At 43.7% G+C, this 22,317-nt stretch overlaps 1 protein-coding gene across 1 annotated transcript in view; it reads left to right on the top strand.

Moving 5' to 3' along the window:
- The first annotated feature begins 2,107 nt into the window (after positions 1–2,107).
- Positions 2,108–22,317, top strand: part of LOC109553950 (anthrax toxin receptor-like) — a 45,747-nt gene continuing 25,537 nt past the window's right edge. The window contains exons 1-3 of the mRNA XM_019954282.2: positions 2,108–2,669; positions 18,893–18,964; positions 20,274–20,345. Of these exons, the coding sequence (XP_019809841.2) occupies positions 2,389–2,669; positions 18,893–18,964; positions 20,274–20,345 (425 nt within the window). The 5' untranslated portion in view covers positions 2,108–2,388. The remainder of the gene's footprint in view (positions 2,670–18,892; positions 18,965–20,273; positions 20,346–22,317) is intronic.

Below are 22,317 nucleotides of genomic sequence, written 5' to 3'. Positions count from 1 at the left end.
GGGACAGGAAAACTTTATCCCATTGACCAATCTCAGTATCAGTAAAAATACAACTATCAAGTATCATGTGTCTCCTGGTGTGATGCAAAAGGAATAAAATCAACAACAACAGTTAACCTGAATCTCAGCAAGCTTCACACTCTAACCACTAGCTTATAGGAAATTTATGATAGAATAAAAAGTTATTATGAGGCTATAATGAAACAACCAAATTTAAAATATGGAAAAATTGTACAAAAATGACTCCTGTTTTTTTAACATAAATGGGGTGAAATAAAAGGAGGTCAAACTAAAAAAAAAATACTGGGTGAGTATAGCAGTAAATAAGCAAATTTCTTCAGGATAGCTATAGTTTAAAAACTCTATATTAAAAATGCCATTCCAATAGCATCAAAAATATAGTATATGTCAGGAAGGCACTTGACAGAAAAGGTCAAAACATTCAAAGGGAAATTCATAGGGAAGGTACTAAAAACAGCCCAAATAAATGAGGACATTGCCTTCTTCACTGATAGGAGTCCAGACCGCAGATTCAAATCCCTCAAAATATTTGCAGTCATTATAATAAAAAATTAGAGGGTTTGGGGGAGAAGTAAGACATGTTCTACTTCTAAAATTTACGTGAGTGAATGGTCTTGTTATCTGAACAAGTCTCCATGCCTTACATGCAGTGAAACCCAACAGCACCCAAGTGCCAGAGTTTAGAGCAAAGAAATGTTTATTGCAAGGAGACAGGTGACTCATGCCTTAGAAACCTCAAACTCCTCGAAAGCTTTCAGCAAAAACCCTTTGATAGAAAAAGTGAGGCAGGAGTGTGGCTAGTTGTTGCAAACTTCTTGGTGTCTGATCTTTTGTTCCTAAGGTCAGGTCACAATGTGACTGTAAGCCTCACCAAAATAAATATCGTTCTCCATTCTGACAAGGAAGGGAAGGGGAGGCATTTAATTCTGCCTCCTTGCCTCCTTTTAACTTTTAACACTTAACGAATCCCATAAGCAGAGACATCATTACCCCTCATTTTACTTGTTAAAGGTCTCAAGACTCGATTTTCATCCTCTGAGGTCCAAGCCCTGGCTAAGAGGAAGGTGTCTGTGCCTGGGCTAGTTACCCTGCCCGGGATATTCGTCTAGCACCCAGTCTGGATCCTCCCGCCAGCGTCCAGGTCTGGCTGAGGAAGCAGATCTCAGCTAGTGATGCCCTCAGACCCAGGTGTCCAGTCCCTGACCAGCTGTCATCACTGAGGGAGCCAGGAACCCAGGGCCCTGCTGGCCCTCAGGCTCCCAAGGCCACCCCAATGGGGCCTGCGACCCACGGATGCTGCTGCCACCAGAGGCCGCGGAGGTGGGATGGGGGCGGGGGCGGCCGCTGCTGCGGAGCCTGGGTGTGGTCAGTGGGCGGCCTTGGTGAGGTCTCAGGAACTCTGCAGCACACAGCTCCCAGCCTACTGCCAGGCCCCCAGCTCACTCACTGGCCTGAGGCCAGAAGGCCCGGAGGGCCCGAGGAGAGGGCCATGATCCACTTCTCATTGAACGCTCTGTCGTAAAGGCCTCTGGGCAGCTGACTAAGGGTCTCATTCTAACCATCTCAAACTAATGGTCACACACTAACGGCTGTGAGCCCAAGCCCATCCCACTACAGTTTTTGCATGTTTTTCCATGGAGCAGAGACAAGCCATCCTCTCTCAGCCCATTCTGGATTTCTGGTCCACAGAACTGTGAGCATAACAGAATAGTTTTTGTTTTGTCGTTCAGCTTGTGGTGGTTTTTATACAACATGGATAACTGGCATGTCCCTCATTTACAAGGGACTTTGACACCCTTGCAGGACTTTATTTCCCTTCTATATCATTCCATCTACTGGGTCACAGGAATGACCACTGTAACACCCTCCACTCCCAGTTCCTAGACGGCATCATGCTGGGGATGTCCTTATCTGAGCCACCTCTGCTGTGCCCTCTTTCAGTTGATAAAAAAGGCAGGATATCTCTAGCATTTTAATAGCTCCAAGAGACGATTTGGGACAAGGGACAAATGGAGGCCTCATCTTGCCGCCCCTCCAAAGATCCCCTGACTCCCCCCGGGATTGTCCACAGGCAGGACGCTGAGCAGAGCTGCAGGTCACAAAGTCACCATGCCAACCTTCCTGTCCCTCATAAGGGTCATCACAGGGAATTCTGCCCCCTGGGGCGGGGGAAGGGCCATCCCCCAAAGCCAGCCATCTTCACCTCTTCGCCCTCAGGGCAGGTACCAGACAAGCCTCACGCGACACTTTTGTGAAAGGGCTGGAGGGGACAAAGGCCCTGGGAACGCACAGAGGCGGCGCAGGCTGCCATCTGGGGTGGCCTTGAGTTGCCAGCACCCAGTGAGGCCGCAGAGGCAGCTGAAATAAATGGAGAGCTGGGGGGCTGGCATGCCGGGGCCCACGCTCTTCCTGCTACTGGTGCTGCCACCTCCGCCGCTGAGCTTGGGGAGCTTCCAGCACAGTGGTCCAGGCTGGAAAGACCTCCACCACCTCAGTTTGGACTGGGGGAAGCTCTATCGCCACCTCATCCAGAACTCGGGAAGCTTCCAGCACCGCCAGGGCCCCGGCACCTGGCACCGGAAGAGCCGGTCAAGAGAAGACAGGAATTCCTGCCACAGCTCATTTGACCTCTACTTCATCTTGGACATGTGAGTGGCCCTCCTGCCCTTGCCAGTGCCATTGGGTGGTGCTGTCTCTGATGTCAGCTTGGGCAGGACTTGGCTTAAATGGATGCCAGCTTCTCTGAGGGGAGAGGGCAGCGTAGCCTTGGTCAGACCCAAGTAACAGACCACTGTGGCCTCCTTGTCCTGAATCAGAAGGAATGCCCTAGGCCTTTGTTTCCTGGGACTTTTTCTTTGGGAAATTAAAAATGCCACCATAGGTTTCTGGATTGCTATCAGTTTGGCCTGGATCTGTGACCTGCATGCCCCTTAAACAGCTGCAGGGGCAGGTGGTTGCTAAGAGCTGTCTTCTCAGCATGGGGGAGATCACTTAGGGTTTGGGGCTGTGTTTGTGCTTTTGTTTTGTTTTTAACCAAATAACCTCTATTTTACTGGGCCCCAGACAGATTGCTGTGTCATCGTTAGGCACTCTCATAGTGTCAGCGCTTAGACAGTTCTTTGCTTTGCTGGTTCTAAATGTTTTGCTTCTTTCTTTGAGCACTTTAGAGACCCACATTACAGTTTGTGTGCTCTCTTTGGGCAGTTTGGTCTGTCTGCATGTGTCCCTGGGAAACCTGGGCCTCTCATTAAGTACCTTCTGGCCCTCAAGGAAGGAAATCGAAGGGTGGATCCTCAGACTGGAGAGACTGCCTTGGTTCCATTTTCAACTCCTCTGTGGGGCTGAGGATAAATTTTATTCATTTAGTATTAACAATGGTATGACTCCCAGTACCAAGAAAAACACTTTATGGTCCCTAAAATCTTTTACTGTCCATCTATCATCCTCAAAACAATCCTGGAATATAAAGCAGGGGAAGTGTTTACATATTCAGTCTTCCGGAAAGTGGTGCAAGCTCCCAGAGGTTGGGTGAAGTAGCCTGGAGACTGGTGGGGGTGACATGACTCAGACTTCTTGTGTTGCCCTGCTTCCAGCATCCCAGGTTGAACTTCCTCTGATTCTTCTTACTGTCCATGGAGACTGACGATTGAGGGGATATGTGCCCCAGCTTCTACACAAAGGCAGCAGAGGTGGGAAGGGAAGTTTCCTCCTCACAGTCCAGTGGAAGGACTGCTAAGACACCCTGGGGCACGTCTTGTCTGATTGCCCAGAGTGTGGTAGTAATTCCCCTTTTGGGCTTTGGAGTTGGAGATGGTTGGACATTGTAGGGGGATGACAGCCTCTTTGGGTCAGTCTTTCCAGAGAGTGGCAGTGAGTCCAAAGGGTCCTCTCAGCTGCCATTCTGTTGCAGTGCCCTTGACCACACCCCTGCTCTCTGCAGTCAAGCCCAGTGTGGGCACACACAGCCCCACAATGGATGGGGGAGGGCTCTGGACACAGGTGGGTCACATGAAATAATAATAATTGGGCACTTATTAGGTTCCAAGATGTGCTGAGCACTAAAACACCCAACAGCTTGTGGGATGATGTTCTATTTCTCTATCTTAAGGTTATGAAACAGGTTGAGAGTACTAAATGGTTTACTCAATGTCAATCAAAGTTAGTTTGCTGCAAAGCATTATGCAGTGGAAAGATGTTCCCTTTCTTCTCTTCCAAGAAAGGTATAAAGTAGCGGGACTAAAAAAGCACCAGAGAAATGGCTGCTTAAACCAGGTTGTCCCCACTTCCACCCCTCTCACCTGCCCCCTCCCCCACCTTTTGCCTCCTTTAGCTGCTTAAATGCTGGAGGCAGCACAGGTCCCTCTGAGCATAGCTGGTGTAGCTACATAATTCACTGTGAAGGGTACGGGCCTTCCCAAGAGGCTGGGAAGGCAGGAGGGACAGGGGAGCAACTTAAGTTCCCTCTACCCGCACTCAGACCCCAGTATTGAAGCTGCTTCTCAGACCCTCCCCTTTACCATCAGGCATGACATTTGCCTTTAAGGCTGGCCAGGACTGAATCCTACTGGATTTTGCAAATGGGAAGGGGATGTGGGGGTGTCCAAGAAAGGGCCCTTAGTACCCACTTCTCCGTGCTAGGCCATCAGGGAGGAGTAGGCGTACAGCTTGGCCATGGAGGCCTGGCCAGGCTTCTCTGAAAGCACAGCATATTCCTTGAGCCCCAGGGAAAGAACACCACTCCCTGGAAACTGTGCTCATTCATTCTAGCTGCAGAAAACAAGCTTGACAAGATTTTCCCAGAGTATGAGGACAGGCTTCCTCCTGTGGCTGCTTCCTGATACTCTTGGGGAGAGGGGAATAATGACCACTGAGGAGGCAGCCCCAGCTTTGCAGTCAGGCGGATTCCACTCATCAGTCATGCAGCTTGGGCAAGTCGCCTCCTCTCTCTGCCTCAGCATCCCCATCTGTACAATGGGATCTTCATACCTACCTCACCAGGTTGTGATGAGGATGAATGGGAGTTTATATGGTTTTCCTAGCATGTGTCAGATGAAGTCATGGGGGATGAGCGTAAAATAAACTGCCAGGGAAGGCAGAGTCGCACACCCTGGGAACTCTCCTGCACCGCGGGGGCCCCTGATCCAGCCCTGACTCCCTGGCTCGCTCTCTCCCATGTGCCCTTTGTGGGGAAGTGGGGTGCAGGCCAGACACCTCCTCAGACACTTCCCAGGTTCTCTGGATCTTTCATCCCTTGGTGAGCAGTCTTATTCACTCCCTCTTTCCCTTGCTCATCCGCTCACTGAAATGATTCCTGGAAAACTTCAGTACCCCAGTCACTGTTTTGGGGCAGGGAGGATAAGGCAGCAAACAAGACCTGAAAAGTCCTTGACCTCTTAGAGCTTTCATTTTAGGAGGCGAGAAATAAATCAGAGAGGAAATAGGGTATTAGATGGGGATAAACACCAAAGGGCAAATTAGGACAGGAGGATGAGAAGTGCTGAGGGAGGGGCTGTTCTAGAAGGTGCTCGGGAAAGGCTATATATGGTTTATGTGCTCTGGTCAGCAGAGGACGCTGAAACCTGAACCTAATACACAGCAACTCCGTTCATCTCTCCCAGCTGTGGTAACCTCTGTCCCATTTTCTGTATCTGTGAATTAACCTAATTGAGGGACCTCATACAAGTGGAATCACACTAGTTGGCCTTATGTGTCTGACTTATTTCACTTAGCAAAATGCTTTTCAAAGTTCATCCATGTTGTAGCATATATCAAATTTTCATTCTTTTTATGCCTGTATAATATTCCACTTAATGTATATACCACATTTTCTTTATCCTAGCTGTTGATAAGCACTCTAGACAGCATATTGAAAAGCAGAGACATTACTTTGTCAACAAAGGATCTGTCTAGTCAAGGCTATGGTTTTTCCAGTGGTCATGTATGGATGTGAGAGTTGGACTGTGAAGAAAGCTGAGCGCAGAAGAATTGATGCTTTTGAACTGTGGTGTTGGAGAAGACTCTTGAAAGTCCCTTGGACTGCAAGGGGATCCAACCAGTCCATTCTAAAGGAGATCAGTCCTGGGTGTTCATTGGAAGGACTGATGCTAAAGCTGAAACTCCAATACTTTGGCCACCTGATGTGAAGAGCTGACTCATTTGAAAAGACCCTGATGCTGGAAAAGATAGAGGGCAGGAGAAGAAGGGGACAACAGAGGATGAGATGGTTGGATGGCATCACCAACTCAATGGACATGGGTTTGGGTGAACTTTAGGAGTTGATGATGGATGGACAGGGAGGCCTGGCGTGCTGCGATTCATGGGGTCGCAAAGAGCCAGATACGACTGAGCGACTGAACTGAACTGAGCTGAAGCACTTGGATTGTTTCCATTTGGGAGCTATTGTGAGTAGTGCTGCAAACGTTTGTGTCCATGTATCTGTTTGAGTCCCTGTTTTCACTTCTTTGGGGCATACCACTGGGAGTGGAGTTACTGAATCACTGTATGCTTTTAGTTCTGTGTTTAACTATGTTCACTATGCTATACTATTTCCCACAGGGGCTGCACTATTTTGTATTCACACAAGCAGTGTACAAGGGTTTCGGTTTCTCTACATTCTCTCTGAGACATCACTTTCCAAGTGTTTTGTTTGTTTTATTTTGTTTTGGTTTTGATAATAGCCATTGCTGTGATTTTGGGTCACATTCCCTTAGTGTCTAGTGATGCTGAGCATCTTTTTTATGTGCTTAATGTCCGTTTGTATATCTTCTTTGTAGAAATGTATATTTAAGTCCATTACCCATTTTTTAATTGGGTTGTTTGGTTTTGGTTGTTGAATTGTAGGAGTTCTTATGCATTCTGGATATCAGTTTCTCATCAGATATATGATTTGCAACTGTTCTCTCATTCTGTAGGTTATCTTTTCATTGTTTACGGTATCTTTTGCACAAAAGTTTTTACTTTTTTTGAAGTTTGATTTATCTGCTTTTTTTCTTTTGTTGCCTGTGTTTTTGGTGTCATATCTAAAAACCATTACAAAATCCAATATCATGAAGCTTTTTCCCTATGTTTTGTTATAAGTTTATTAGTTTTTGCCTTTACTTTTAGGTCTCTGATCCATTTTGAATTAACTTTTGTATATACCATGTAGGTATAAGGTAAGAGTCTAACTGCATTCTTTTGCATGTAGACATTCTGTTTTCCTAGCATCATTTGTTGAAAATACTGTCATTTCTCACTTTGGATGGTCTTGATATCCTTGTAAAAAAAACTCAATTAAACAGATATAAGAGGGTTTATTTCTGGGCTCTCCAGTTTATTCCGTTTTTCTGTATGTTTGTCCTTATGCCAAAGTCACACTGCTTTGATTATTGTAGTTTTGTAATAAATTTTGAAACCAGCAAATGGGAATCTACAACTTTGTTCTTATTCAAGGTTTTGCTTATAGCTGTTTGAGTTTCCTGAGATCCCATATGAACTTTGGGGTGGATTGTTCAATTTCTACCAAAAAAAAATAAAAAATGCTGTTGAGACTTTGATAGATACTGCATTGCATTTGTAGATACCCTTAGCTAGTATTGCCAATATAACAATATTAAGGCCATTAATCCATGAATATGTAATGTTTGCTGATGAAAAGTCAATTAACAATTAGGCAAAGAAGAAAAAGTAGAGAATTTTATTTAAACCAAACAGAGGATTATAACCTAAGAGACAGAGTCTCAGAATCTCTGAGAACTGTTCTACTTACCACGAGCTATAGATGCAGTTTTATATATTTTTGAGACAAAGAATCATATACCACACTGACAGGTTAACATTATATGTAAAGTTCATCCGAGATTTTAGCCAGGTATGCATATAAAGAATAAGTTTTTAGGTCAATGATCCCCTGCCAGGATGAGGAAAAAAAATTGATCTTAAAACTTACAATACTGGCGTCAGAAGAAAGGGACCATTATCCTCAGAGGTTGATTATATCCTTCTATCTTGAGGGGATATGGTTAGTGCACAATGTGTATTTGGGAACAGTCCATCACAAATGGGGACATGCACTGCATGTTTTAGTTTTGACTTAGCTTGATTGTCTTACCATAGAAAAAATTATGATTTTCCTTATCATGTTTTTCCAATGACTTACATATTTACAGAATTTCACTGGAGTGGATTGCCATTTCCTTCTCCAGGGGACCTTCCCAACCCAGGGATCAAACCCGGGTCTCCCGCACTGCAGGCAGATGCTTTACCATCTGACCCACCAGGGAATCCCGCACTTCACTTCACTTCACTTTGTCTCATTGATTAAATTAATTCTTTTTTTTTAATTTTATTTGATTTTTAAACTTTACATAATTGTATTAGTTTTGCCAAATATCAAAATGAATCCACCACAGGTATACATGTGTTTCCCATCCTGAACCCCCTCCCTCCTCCCTCCCCATACCCTCCCTCTGGGTCGTCCCAGTGCACTAGCCCCAAGCATCCAGTATCGTGCATCGAACCTGGACTGGCAACTCGTTTCTTACTTGATATTTTACATGTTTCAATGTCATTCTCCCAAATCTTCCCACCCTCTCCCTCTCCCACAGAGTCCATAAGACTGTTCTATACATCAGTGTCTCTTTTGCTGTCTCGTATACAGGGTTATTGTTACCATCTTTCTAAATTCCATATATATGCGTTAGTATACTGTATTTATGTTTTTCCTTCTGGCTTACTTCACTCTGCATAATAGGCTCCAGTTTCATCCACCTCATTAGAACTGATTCAAATGTATTCTTTTTAATGGCTGAGTAATACTCCATTGTGTATACGTACCACAGCTTTTACATTATTAAACAGAATTAATTCTTAAGGATTTTATTCTGTTTGATAATGTAAATGGAGCTGTTTTCTTAATTTCCTTCTTAGAATGTTCATTATTAGTATTGTTATTCAGTCACTCAGTAGTGGCCGACTCTGCAACCGCATGGACTGCAGCACACCAGGCTTCCCTGTCCATTAGCAACTCCTGGAGCTTGCTCAAACGCATGTCCATTGAGTCAGTGATGCCATCCAACCATCCCATCCTCTGTCGTCCCCTTCTCCTCCTGCCCTCAATCTTTCCCAGCAACAGGGTCTTTTCCAATGAGTCAGTCCTTCGCATCAGGTGGCCAAAGTTTCAGCTTCAGCATCAGTACTTCCACTGAATATTCAGGACTGATTTCCTTTAGGATGGACTGGTTGGATCTCCTTGCAGTCCGAGGGACTCTCAAGAGTCTTCTCCAACACCACAGTTCAAAAGCATCAATTCTTCGGGCACTCAGCTTTCTTTATAATCCAACTCTCACATCCATACATGACTACTGGAAAAACCATGAAAAGTTGAAAGTTAAGTCGTTCAGTTGTATCTGACTCTTTGCGACCCTGTGGACTGTAGCCCACCAGGCTCCTCTGTCCCTGGGATTCTCCAGGCAAGAATACTGGAGTGGGTTGCCATTTCCTTCTCCAGGGAATCTTCCCAACCCAGGGACTGAACCCAGGTCTCCCGCATTGCAGGCAGACACTTTAACCTCTGAGCCACCAGGGAAGCCTAAACCTTTGTTGGCAATGTAATGTCTCTACTTTTTAATATGCTGTCTAGATTGGTCATAACTTTTCTTCCAAGGAGCAAGGGTCTTTTAATTTTATGGCTGAAGTCACCATCTGTAGTGATTTTGGAGTCCAAAAACAATAGTCTGTCACTGTTTCCACTGTTTCCTTATCTATTTGCCATGAAGTGATGGAACCAGATGCCATGATCTTTGTTTTCTGAATGTTGAGCTTTAAGCCAACTTTTTCGCTCTCCTCTTTCACTTTCATCAAGAGGCTCTTTAGTTCCTCTTCGCTTTCTGCCGTAAGGGTGCTGTCATCTGCATATCTGAGGTGATTGATATTTCTCCCAGCAGTCTTGATTCCAGCTTGTGCTTCCTCCAGCCCACTGTTTCTCATGATGTACTCTGCACAGAAGTTAAATAAACAGGGTGACAATATACAGCCTTGATGTACTCCTTTTCCTATTTGGAACCAGTCTGTTGTTTCATGTCCAGTTCTAACTGCTGTTTCCTGACCTGCATACAGATTTCTCAGGAGGCAGAACAGATGGTTTGGTACTCCCATCTCTTGAAGAATTTTCCACAGTTTGTTGTGATCCACACAGTCAAAGGCTTCGGCATAGTCAATAAGGCAGAAGGCATTTTTCTCTTGCTTTTTCAATGATTCAACAAATCTTGGCAATTTGATCTCTGGTTCTTCTGCCTTTTTAAAACCAGCTTGAACATCTGAAAGTTCACGGTTCATGTACTGTTGAAGCCTGGCTTGGAGAATTTTAAGCATTGCTTTGCTAGCTTGTGACATGAATGCAATTGTGTGGTAGTTTGAGCATTCTTTGGCTTTGCCTTTTTCGGGGATTGGAATGAAAACTGACATTTTCCAGCCCTGTGGCCACTGCTGAGTTTTCCAAATTTGCTGGCATATTGAGTGCAGCATGTTCACAGCATCAATTTTTAGGATTTGAAATAGCTCAACTGGAATTCCATCACCTCCACTAGCTTTGTTAGTAGTGATGCTTCCTAAGGCCCACTCAACTTCACACTCCAGGATGTCTGGCTCTAGGTGAATGATCATACCATCATGGTTATCTGGGTCATGAAGGTCTTTTTTGTATAGTTCTTCTGTGTATTCTTGCCACCTCTTGTTAATATCTTATGCTTCTGTTAGATCCATACCATTTCTGTCCTTTATTGTGCCCATCTTTGCATGAAGTGTTCCTTTTGTATCTCTAATTTTCTTGAAGAGATCTCTGCTGCTGCTGCTGCTAAGTCGCTTCAGTTGTGTTCCACTCTGTGCAACTCCATGGACAGCAGCCAACCAGGCTCCTCTGTCCACAGAATTCTCCAGGCAAGAGTACTGGAGTGGGTTGCCATTTCCTTCTCCAGAAGAGATCTCTAGTCTTTCCCATTTTATTGTTTTCCTCTGTCTCTTTGCATTGATCACTGAGGAAGGCTTTCTTATCTCTCCTTGCTATTCTTTGGAACTCTGCATTCAAATGGGTATATCTTTCCTTTTCTCCTTTGCCTTTCGCTTCTCTTCTTTTCACAGCTATTTGGAGCTCTTTTCACAGCTATCTGGAGAAGTAACTCCAGAAAGAATGAAGAGACGAAGCCAAAGCAAAACAACACCCAGTTGTGGATGTGACTGTGATAGAAGTAAAGTCCAGTACTGTAAAGAGCAATATTGCACAGGAGCCTGGAATGTCAGGTCCATGAATCAAGGCACATGGAAGTGGTCAAGCAGGAGACAGCAAGAGTGGACATCGACATTCTAGGAATCAGTGAACTAAGATGGGCTGGAATGGGTGAATTTAACTCAGATGACCATTATATCTATTACTGTGGGCAAGAATCCCTTAGGAGAAATGGAGTAGCCATCACAGTCAACAAGAGAGTCCGAAATGCAGTACTTGGATGCAATCTCAAAAACGACAGAATGATCTCTGTTCGTTTCCAAGGCCAACCATTATATCACAGTAATCCAAGTCTATGCCATGACCAATAATGTTGAAGAAGCTGAAGTTGAATGGTTCTATGATGACCTAGAAGACCTTCTAGAACTAACACCCAAAAAAGATGTCCTTTCCATTATAGGGTCAGATCAGATCAGATCAGTTGCTCAGTCATGTCCGACTCTGTGACCCCATGAATCGCAGCACGCCAGGCCTCCCTTTCCAACACCAACTCCCAGAGTTCACCAAGACTCACGTCCATCAAGTCAGTGATACCATCCAGCCATCTCATCCTCCGTCGTCCCCTTCTCCTCCTGCCCCCAATCCCTCCCAGCATCACAGTCCTTTCCAATGAGTCAACTCTTCGCATGAGGTGGCCAAAGTACGGGAATTTCAGTTTTAGCATCATTCCTTCCAAAGAAATCCCAAGGCTGATCTCCTTCAGAATGGACTGGTTGGATCTCCTTGCAGTCCAAGGGACTCTCAAGAGTCTTCTCCAACACCACACTTCAAAAGCATCAATTCTTCAGCGCTCAGCCTTCTTCACAGTCCAACTCTCACATTCATACATGACCAAAGGAAATATAGGGTAGTGGAATGCAAAATTAGGAAATTAAGAAATACCTGGAGTATCAGGCAAATTTGGCCTTGGAGTACAGAATGATGTAGGGCAAAGGCTCATAGAGTTTGGCTAAAAGAACGCACTGGTCATAGCAAACACCCTCTTCCACCAACACAATAAAATACTCTACACATGGACATCATCAGATGGTCAACACCAAAATCAGATTGATTATATTCTTTGCAGCCAAAGATGTAGAAGTTCTATACAGTCAGTAAAAACAAGACCAGGAGCTGACTGTGGCTCAGATCATGAACTCCTTATTGCCAAATTCAGACTTAAATTGAAGAAAGTGGGGAAAACCACTAGACCATTCAGGTATGACCTAAATAAAACCAAATCCCTTACATTTCTACAGTGGAAGTGAGAAATATATTCAAGGGAATAGATCAGACTGCCTGAAGAACTATGGAGAGAGGTTCATGACATTGTACAGGAGGCGGGGATCAAGACCATCTCCAAGAGAAATAATTGCAAAAAGGCAAAATGGTTGTATGAGGAGGCCTTACAAATAGCTGTGAAAAGAAAAGAAGTAAAAGGCAAAGGAGAAAAGGAAAGATATACCCATTTGAATGCAGAATTCCAATATACATTATTAATATATAGAAATATAACTGATTTTTATATGTCAATTTTATATCCTATAGGTTTGCTGAATCGCTTTATTAAATCAAATGTTTTTGTGAAATCTTCAGGGTTTTTTTACATATAAGATTATATTACCCAAGTACAGAGATGCTATATTTTTTTTTTCCAATTTGGATGCCTTTATTTCTCTTTCTTGCCTAGTTGCTCTGGCCATAACTTCCAATTTTATGTTAACTGGAGTGATGAACGTGGCCATCCTGTACTACTGTTGATCTTTGGGGAAAAGCTTTTGGTCTTTCACCATTGTTATGCTAGCTGTAGGTTTTTCATATATTAGCCTTTATCATGTTTTTCAGAGAATTTTTCTCTGTGCCCAATTTGAGTGTTTTTATGAAGGGATTTTAGATTTTATCAAGTGATTCTTCTACCTCAGTTGAAATGATTATGCAGTTTTCCAATATACTGATTTTATTAATTACATTGTTCAATTTTTGTATGTTGAACCTTCTTTATATTAAAGAAATAAATCCCACCTTTTCAAATGCTGCTAGATTTTTTAATTGAAGGTTTTTGCACTTATATCCATATGAAATATTACTCTGTGTTCTTCTTGTAGCGTTTGTCTAGCTTTGGTATCAGGGTAATGCAAACCTCATAAAATAAGCTTGAAAGTGTTCTTTAATCTTCAATTTTTTAACAGATTCTGAGAAGGGTTACTGTTAATTCTTCTTTAAATGATTAGTGGAATTAACCTGGATACCATCTGGTCCTGGACTTTTCTCTGTTGGGAGATTATTGATTACTGAATCAAGCTTTTGTTTATTCATGATTCAGTTTTGGTAGTCCAGTGTGTTCTTGGAACTCACTCATTTCATCTAGGTTATTTGTTGGTTTACAAATTTCAGTGCTCTCTTACAATCTTTTTTATTTGTATAAAATCAGTAGTGGTGTCCCACTTTGTTTTCTTATTTCAGTCATTTGAGTCACTCCTTTTTATTTAAGTCAGTGGATATAAAGGTTTGTAGATTTTGCTGATCTTTTCAATGTACCAATTTTTTTATTTCACTGGTATTTATTTTTCTAGTCTATGTTTTTTCTATCTCTGTTATAATCTTTTTTATTTCCTCCCTTCTGCTAGTTTGGGTTAATTTTCATTTCTTTTTCTAGTTCCATAAGCTATAAAGTTAGTTTATAGATTTGATATTTTTCTTCCTTTTTAATGAATCTGTTAACAACTACAAATTTCCCTCTTTACTTTCACTGTATTGTTTTGGTTCTTTTTTCATGTGTCTCCTATTTTCTAATTTCTCTTGTGATCCATTCGCTGATTAAAAAGGTATTGTTTAAACAATGTCCACATATTTGTGAATCTCCAGATTATTTTATGCAATTGACTTAACTTCCTGCAACTAGAGAAAGCCCTCACACAGCAACGAAGACCTAGCACAGCCAAAAAGAAAATAAATGAATAAATATTTTTAAAAAGACTTTTAAAGAAATGTCTTGTAGTCTATCCTGGAGAAAAATGTGTATTCTGCTGTTTAGGAGAAGAGTGTTCTATACATATCTGTTAGGTACAATTGGCTTGTGATGGTGTTCACATCCTTTATTGCCTTATTTCTCTATTTTCTTATAGTCTGTTTGATCGTTCTATTACTGACAGTGAGGTACTGAAGTGTCTGACTGTTGTTGTAGACCTGTTTGTATCTCCCTTACATCTGTTTGGAGAAGGCAACGCCACCCCACTCCAGTACTCTTGCCTGGAAAATCCATGGACGGAGGAGCCTGGTAGGCTGCAGTCCATGGGGTCATGAAGAGTCAGACACGACTGAGTGACTTCACTTTCACTTTTCACTTTCATGCATTGGAGAAGGAAATGGAAACCCACTCCAGTGTTCTTGCCTGGAGAATCCCAAGGATAGGGCAGCCTGGTGGGCTGCCGTTTATGGGGTCGCGCAGAGTCAGACACGACTGAAGCGACTTAGCAGTACATCTGTTTGTTTCTTAAATTTTGCTTCTCTGATATTTGGTGCATATCCATTTGTAATTTTTTTGTCTTCTCAGTGAAGTAACTCTCCTTTAATTATATAATGTCTTTCTTTGTCTTTCATAACAATTATTTATGTAAAGTCTAATAGTCATCCCAGCTCTCTTTGGATTTATCTTTGCTTGAAGTATCTCTTCTCATCCTTTCATTTTTTAACCTCCTGGTGTCTTAACATCAAAAGTGAGTCTCCTGTAGTCATAACATGGTTGCATCTTTTTTTATCCATTATGGCAATTTGTATGCTTAGATTGGAGAGTTTAATCCATGTATATTTAAAGTAATTACTGATAGGGAAGGACATTTACTATTTGTTTTCTGTATGTCTTTTAGCTTTTTTTCTCCTTAATTTTCTCCATTTCTGCCTTCTTTTGTGTTTAGTTGATTTTTTTTTTAAGTAACAGGTTTTGGTTCCCTTTTTACTTCCTTTGCATGAAACTATGTTCAGTACCTACTAGAGATATTTTCTTTATGGCTACATGGGCATTAATGGTTACAAATCAATATTTTCATATACAATATATACATATAATTTTTCTGATTTTCTTTATTTCTTCCTTTTTAAAAATCCTTGTTTTCCTTCAAATATAGTTGACATATATCAAGTATATTTAGACAGCACCTTTATTACATCACATGATTATTACTTCTTTTTTGTGGTGGGAATAATTAAGATCTATTCACTTAGAAAGCTTAATGATTATAATAAACTATTGTTGTATGTTCACTAAACTGTGCATTAGCTACCTGAGATTTATTTGTCAACTAGTTGCAAGTTTGTACCCTTAAACAGCACTGCCTACTCCCCAGGACCCTGGTAACCACCACTGTACGTGTTTAGAGGGGTTTGGCTATTTTAGATTCCACATATAATGATAACATACAGCATTTGTCTTCCTCTGTCTGGCGTATCTTACTTAGCAAAGGATCCATCAGTACTGACACAAACGGCAGGACAGCCTTCTCTCTGTGGCTGAATTACATTCCACTGCATGTACGTACAACATGTCCTTTATCTGCTCATCTGTTCATGGGCACTTAGGCTGTTTCTGTTATCTTCACTATTGTGAATAACGCTGCAATAAACATGGAATTGTGTATGTGCCTTCAATACTCTGTTTTCATTCCCCATTCAGTTCCCCACCCAGCAGTGGGATCGCTGGCTGGTGTGGTAATTCTATTTTAAATTTTCTCGGGAGCCTCCATATTGTTTTCCATAGTGGCTAAAGCCATTTATATTCCCATCAACACTCTAACAGTTTCCCTTTTCTGTGCATTCTCACCAGTGCTTGTTATCTCTTGCCTTCTTGATGATAGCCATCCTAACAGGTGTGAGATGATCTCATTGTGGTCTTTGATTTGCATTCCTTTGATAATTAGTGACATGGAGCATCTTTTCATGTACTTGCCATCCGTTTGGATGTCTCCTTTGGAAAAAGTATCTATTTCTCTACCCACTTTTTAATCAGATTGTTTGGGTATTTTTAATTGAGTTGTATATGCCTTTTATATGTTTTAGATGTTAACCTTTTATCCAATATGTGATTGTAAATATTTTGTCCCATTCTATTGGTTGCCTTTTCATTTTTTTGTTGTTGTTGCTTTTGCTTTGTAGAAGTTTTATGCTTGATGTTGATTTTTGCTTTTGTTGTCATATCCCCAAAAGTTATTGGCAAGATTAATTTTAAAGAATTTCTCTCTATATTTCCTCCTAGGAGTTTCATGGTATCAGGTCTTATGACTTAAAGTTAGTTTTGGGAAGTCGTGTAACATACAGGTTCATTTCCATTTTTCTGCATGTGCTTTATTTTTTCAATACCATTTGTTGAAGATATTATCTTTTCCCCATAGGTGCTCTTAGCTCCCTTGTTCAAATATTTGTTAATTATATGTGGCGTTAATTCTGGGTTCTCTATTCTGTTCCATTTGTCTGTGTTTCTATTTGTATGCTATTACTATATGGTTTTAATCACTATAGCTTTGAAATCAGGAAGTAGAGTTTGAAGTCAGGAAGTATGATGCCTCCAGATTCGTTGTTCTTTCTCAGGAATGCTTTGGTTATTTGGAGCTTTTTGTTGCTTCACACAAATTTTAGGACTATTTTTTTCTATTGCTATGAATGCTATGGTTTTTCCTGTGGTCATGTATGGATGTGAGAGTTGGACTATGAAGAAGGCTGAGCGCCGAAGAGTTGATGCTTTTGAACTGTGGTGTTGGAGAAGACTCTTGAGAGTCCCTTGGACTGCAAGGAGATCCAACCAGTCCATTCTGAAGGAGATCAGCCTTGGGATTTCTTTGGAAGGAATGATGCTAAAGCTGAAACTCCAGTACTTTGGCCACCTCATGCAAAGAGTTGACTCATTGGAAAGGACTGTGATGCTGGGAGGGATTGGAGGCAGGAGGAGAAGGGGATGACAGAGGATGAGATGGCTGGATGGCATCATGGACTCGATGGACGTGAGTTTGAGTGAACTCCGGGAGTTGTTGATAGACAGGGAGGCCTGGCGTGCTGCAATTCATGGGGTCGCAAAGAGTCGGACATGACTGAGTGACTGAACTGAACTGAATTGTTGGACATGGGCTTTCCTGGGGCTCAGTGGTAAGGAATCCACCCACCAATGCAGGAGACCTAGGTTTGACCCCTAGGTCAGGAAGATCCTCTTGAGAAGGAAATGGCAACCCACTCCAGTATACTTGCCTGAGAAATTCCACAGACAGAGGGGCCTGGTGGGCTACAGTCCATGGGGTTATAAGTCAGACATGACTTAGAGACCAAACAACAGTGATTGTTGGACATAGCCATGTCACACGCATCTGCTCAGTGCAATAGGTAGAGCATGAGTTTTAAGGCTAGAAATGGGTTCAGTCCCATACCAGCTATGGAAATTGTGGAAAATTCCATGACTTGTGAGAGCCCCAGCTTCCTTATCTGAATAATGAAAATAACGTTGATATCATGCGGTTGTTCTGGAATTGGAAAACATGTAACGTGAAGTGCCTGGTACATACATCTCAATGAATGATGATCTTGATGATGTTAAAAGAATCTACTCTTGGTGTCATCACTATTTGTTGAGATTTAGTCGCAGCCTAGAGGATGCAGAAGGAATGGTAGACAGGACCAACTAAGAGACTTTTGTTGGAATATTGTGCCAAAGAGCCCTGACCCGCACCCAAACACACACTTTCAAGGGACAAGAGAGGAGCAGACACCTGGGAATGGTTTATGCTCAAGGGAAATTGAGGGACCAGAAGAGTCACACCAAAATCACTGGAGGCCATATACACAATGGAGTATTACTCAGCCATTAAAAAGAATACATTTGAATCAGTTCTAATGAGGTGGATGAAACTGGAGCCTATTATACAGAGTGAAGTAAGCCAGAAGGAAAAACACCAATACAGTATACTAACACATATATATGGAATTTAGAAAGATGGTAACAATAACCCTGTATACGAGACAGCAAAAGAGACACTGATGTATATAAACAGTCTTTTGGACTCTGTGGGAGAGGGAGAGGGTGGGATGATTTGGGAGAATGGCATTGAAACATGTATAATATCATATTTGAAACGAGTCGCCAGTCCAGGTTCGATGCACAATACTGGATGCTTGGGGCTGGTACACTGGGACGACCCAGAGGGATGGTATGGGGAGGGAGTAGGGTTCAGGATGGGTAACACATGTATACCTGTGGCAGATTCATGTTGATATATGGCAAAACCAATACAATATTGTAAAGTTAAAAAAAAATTTTTTTAATCACTGGGGGCTTTTCCAATCAGTGCATCCTACATCACTTCCGATGTGATAGCTGCACATCCATCCTGGTTTGTTAGCAGAGGTTCCTCATCCCTTAAAAGTTCCTGACTCCCAAGCACACAGGTCCAATTTGTCACCCTTCCCACACTCAAAACTTATGAATTCCCCACCAGGATGACCCACTGAGGTTGCTGAGGGTGTGTAGCAGCCTCCAGCCACATGGAGTGGGAGGAAGGAGTTGCTAAAGGGTCTACTGGAAACTGAGGAGGCAGAAATTCTGCCTACATAATGGATGCACCTCATCCCTCTAACTTAAGTCTTCTTCATTTTCAGGTCAGGCAGTGTGAACAACAACTGGATGAACATTTATTCCTTTGTGGAGGATTTGGTCAAGAAGTTTGAAAAGTATGGCTTCTCCAAATCACAGGGTGTTTCCCCACCAGGCAGAGTACACAGCTGTTTAGACCCAGTGGGAATGGGAGCCCCTAGAGTCAGGAGCACAGAGCCCAGGGGCATGTTCTGAAGCAGAAAATAACAGGTCAAGCAGATTCCATTGGGTCTCAGCAGTTTTCTTGCCCTGTACTTGGAAGGCAGGTCATAATTGTAGGGAACACAGTCTACCCTGAAGGACCTTATAGATGAGGAAACAGGCAAACCTGTAACATGATAACTGAACACCAGGTTAAATGGTGTCAAGAGCCAAAAGAAAAAGGCAGAAGTCTTATGAGGCAAATTAAAGGGAAAAGCAAGAATTCTTAGGGAAAAAGTCAAGGATGGTTTCCTAGAGGATGTGGAATTTTGAACCTAGGTCTTGAAGGATGGGGAAGAGAGAGTAACAGAAACTATTAAGAAGACTTCTTGTGCAGTAAGTGGTCTGTTCAGCTGGAGAGTAGGGTTAATGCAGAAGAAGGTTGGGAGATGAGGCTGCACAGGACAGATTTGGAACAAAGCCTTCAGGACACATAATACCAGGCCAAGGGACTTGGATTTCCTGCTGTAAAAAATAGGGGTCTACAGGTGATTCTTGGGCAGGGGTCTGACATGATCAAGGTTATGTGCCAAAAAGGAAAGTCTGATATTGTCAGTAAAATGTGTTGAAACAAGACCCAGGAGCAGTAGGGAGCTTATCTAAGAACACACTATAGCAGCTTACCTAAACATGATAAGTGTCAATGGACCAAAAGACAGAGTCCAGGGAAAGGAAATGGAGGGATGTATATGAATAGCTGCTAAGAAGGAGAATGATTTCTCTGAGATGAGTGAGAATAAAGCAGAGAAGGATGTAAAGGAGGGAAGAGGAGTAAAGGTACAAAGAATTTTATAGAAGAAGAGAAACCAGTTAGGAGGCCCTCCTGAAAGAACACATAGGTATCTGATGTGTGCAGTGTGCGTGTACATGTGTGTGTGTGTGTGTGTGTGTTTAAGAGAGAGAGAGAGACTTTGGAAGGGTGAGGGGTATAAGGTTGGATCAGGGTGCCATCCTGGTACATTCGTCCAAGAAGGCAGCATGTCTCCACAGGCTTCCTTCACTAGGATACATACAGTCCTTCATTAAAGTTAGAGAAACTTCCAGGTTTAGGAAATGAACCCAAAAGCAGAAGCTCTGGGGTGGGGAAAAAAGAAGCTGGCGTGCCCCTTCTTCCTGGCTGCACACTGGCCTCATTGTGAGCCTGTGTCATATAGAGCTTCTCACGAGCACGTGCTTCCTCCCCAGCCCTAACCTGCGGATGTCCTTCATCACCTTCTCCACAGAGGGTCACACCGTCATGCAGCTTACTTCAGACAGGTAAGTGCTGCTTTAATCTGCCAAGGCAGGCCTGGTGAATGAGGGCCAGAGAGACTCCTAGGAGCTGAGGGTTTCCACTGGGTGCAGACTGGGCCAGCCTGGGCTCCGCTGAGTGCTCACTCTGACCCCAGTCCCAGCTCCCTGGTTCCTACCAAGCCCTGACTGTGCTGGCACTGGCAAACCCTGTGCTGCTCGACCAGCTCCACTTCCCCAAACCCTGCTCTCCACCTGTTCTGTCCTCTCAGCCCTCTTCTTGTTTCTTAGAACTAGCTCACTGTGAGGACTCCTGGGACCTGGAGGAGCAGATGCGGGCCCTCTGTGAACACTGGCCTGTGTTGGCACCTGTCCTGTGTGCCAGTCTCTGCTCTTGGCCGACTGGGGGAAGAAGAGAGGCAGAGTCAGAACCAGGCGGCAGGGATGGGCGTGAAGTGCTAGAGCTTCAGTGGATTGACCCCTTGGTGGATCTGAGACAAGGGAGCCCATGAATATGGTTCTGAATACCAGGCTGGGCTGGGTGTAAGAAGAAAGCATGACACAGCAGCATCCTAGGTGTGCCCAAAGGTTTGGAGATGGAAGATATAGAGCTCATGAGTAATCAGGAGCTTAAGATGCTCATGATGCAAATGACTGAAACCCAGAGAGTGTGGGGGTGCCAGTGCATGGAGACAGCACTCCCCAGGCCTGGCTCCCAGAAGAAACAGGGACTGGGTTTTCTGTTCAGTGCTCTGGGGAAGGCATGGTTTTGTGTGTCCCTGTGGCCTACAGAGAGAGACTCTGAGTGAGTGTGAGGTGGAAGAAAGCGAGTGAGTGGGGAGCTGTCAGGCTGGTGGCAGAAAGAGAGCTGGGGGCCTCTGGTAGAGGAGCTGTCCGTGGGGGAGAGGAGGACCACTGACTCCTCTAACCAAGAGTTGAGAACTTGAACCAAGGGAGCTGTGAGGGAGCCTCCTGAGGGGCTCCCAGTCCTTTCTGGAGAATGGAGATGAAAATGTCTACCTCAAGGGAAAGTGTCAGAAAAGGAGTGAGAATGAGGGGAGGGGGAAATGGGGTAGAGTTGTAAGAAGTGGACTTCATGAGGGCATAAGCAGGCTAGTATTCTCTCCATGCATGGAGCTGGGAATAAGGATGAGGTGGCAGAGCAGCCAAGAAAAAGGCCAGAGTGAAGTCTGGATAAGCTCAGTCCTGGGATGGAAGCTAGGGAGAGCTGAGGGTTCCAGCATATTTGAGATGCTGTCAACAAAACAAATCTTCCCAAAAGTGACAGGAAGAGGGTAGGGGTTTTTTGTTTTTGTTTTTTTTGCATGGGTGGGCAGGGTCTTGTTTGGCCTCCACTGGCCCTGGTCACAGGCCTCCTCAGTTCCCATGCTGGGTCAGGTAGGGCAGGATCAGGGGCTTGCAGTTCTCAGCTTATGGCAGAATCCCTTCTGCCTGAGGCAAGAGCCACCCTTCAGGCACCACATTCTCTAAGACTTGCTGTGAGGGCTCAGCCATCACACTGGATAAGCTTGAACCTAAGCCCCACCCCCTGGTGTGTCCCAGTCCCAGCCCCCAATATCTGCTGTAACAGAAGCCAACAGAGATCCCTGTGGCAGCCTGGGGTCACTGCTCTTCAGCCCACATGGACACTCCTCGGGCCTCTTCCATCTATTTCTTCAAGAGCACGTGAAGCCCAGGAGCCCTAGACTCTAATGGAGCAGCTTGACTACTTCCTTTAGCACCGATCCAGTGAGGGAAGTGGTTTGGAAGGACCAAGTCTATCTACTACAGGGGGCCTGTGGGAGAGAATGAGGGGGCATGGCAGAGTTATCAGCAGAGTGACTTCTCCAAACTCAGCCTTGCTTATTGGAGGATAATGTGCCCTCACCAGGAACCCCTTAGGTGCCAGCAGTACCTCCAGTCATGTTGGGGGTGCTGGATCCACAGGTGCGCATCCGTGGGTGCTCCCCTCTCACCACGGACTCACCACTTGCTGAGT

Source organism: Bos indicus, chromosome 28, assembly GCF_029378745.1.
Source record: "Bos indicus isolate NIAB-ARS_2022 breed Sahiwal x Tharparkar chromosome 28, NIAB-ARS_B.indTharparkar_mat_pri_1.0, whole genome shotgun sequence".
NCBI lineage: Eukaryota > Metazoa > Chordata > Mammalia > Artiodactyla > Bovidae > Bos > Bos indicus.
The sequence above is the reverse complement of the archived record's forward strand: the minus strand, read 5'-3'. Positions and strand labels throughout refer to the sequence as shown.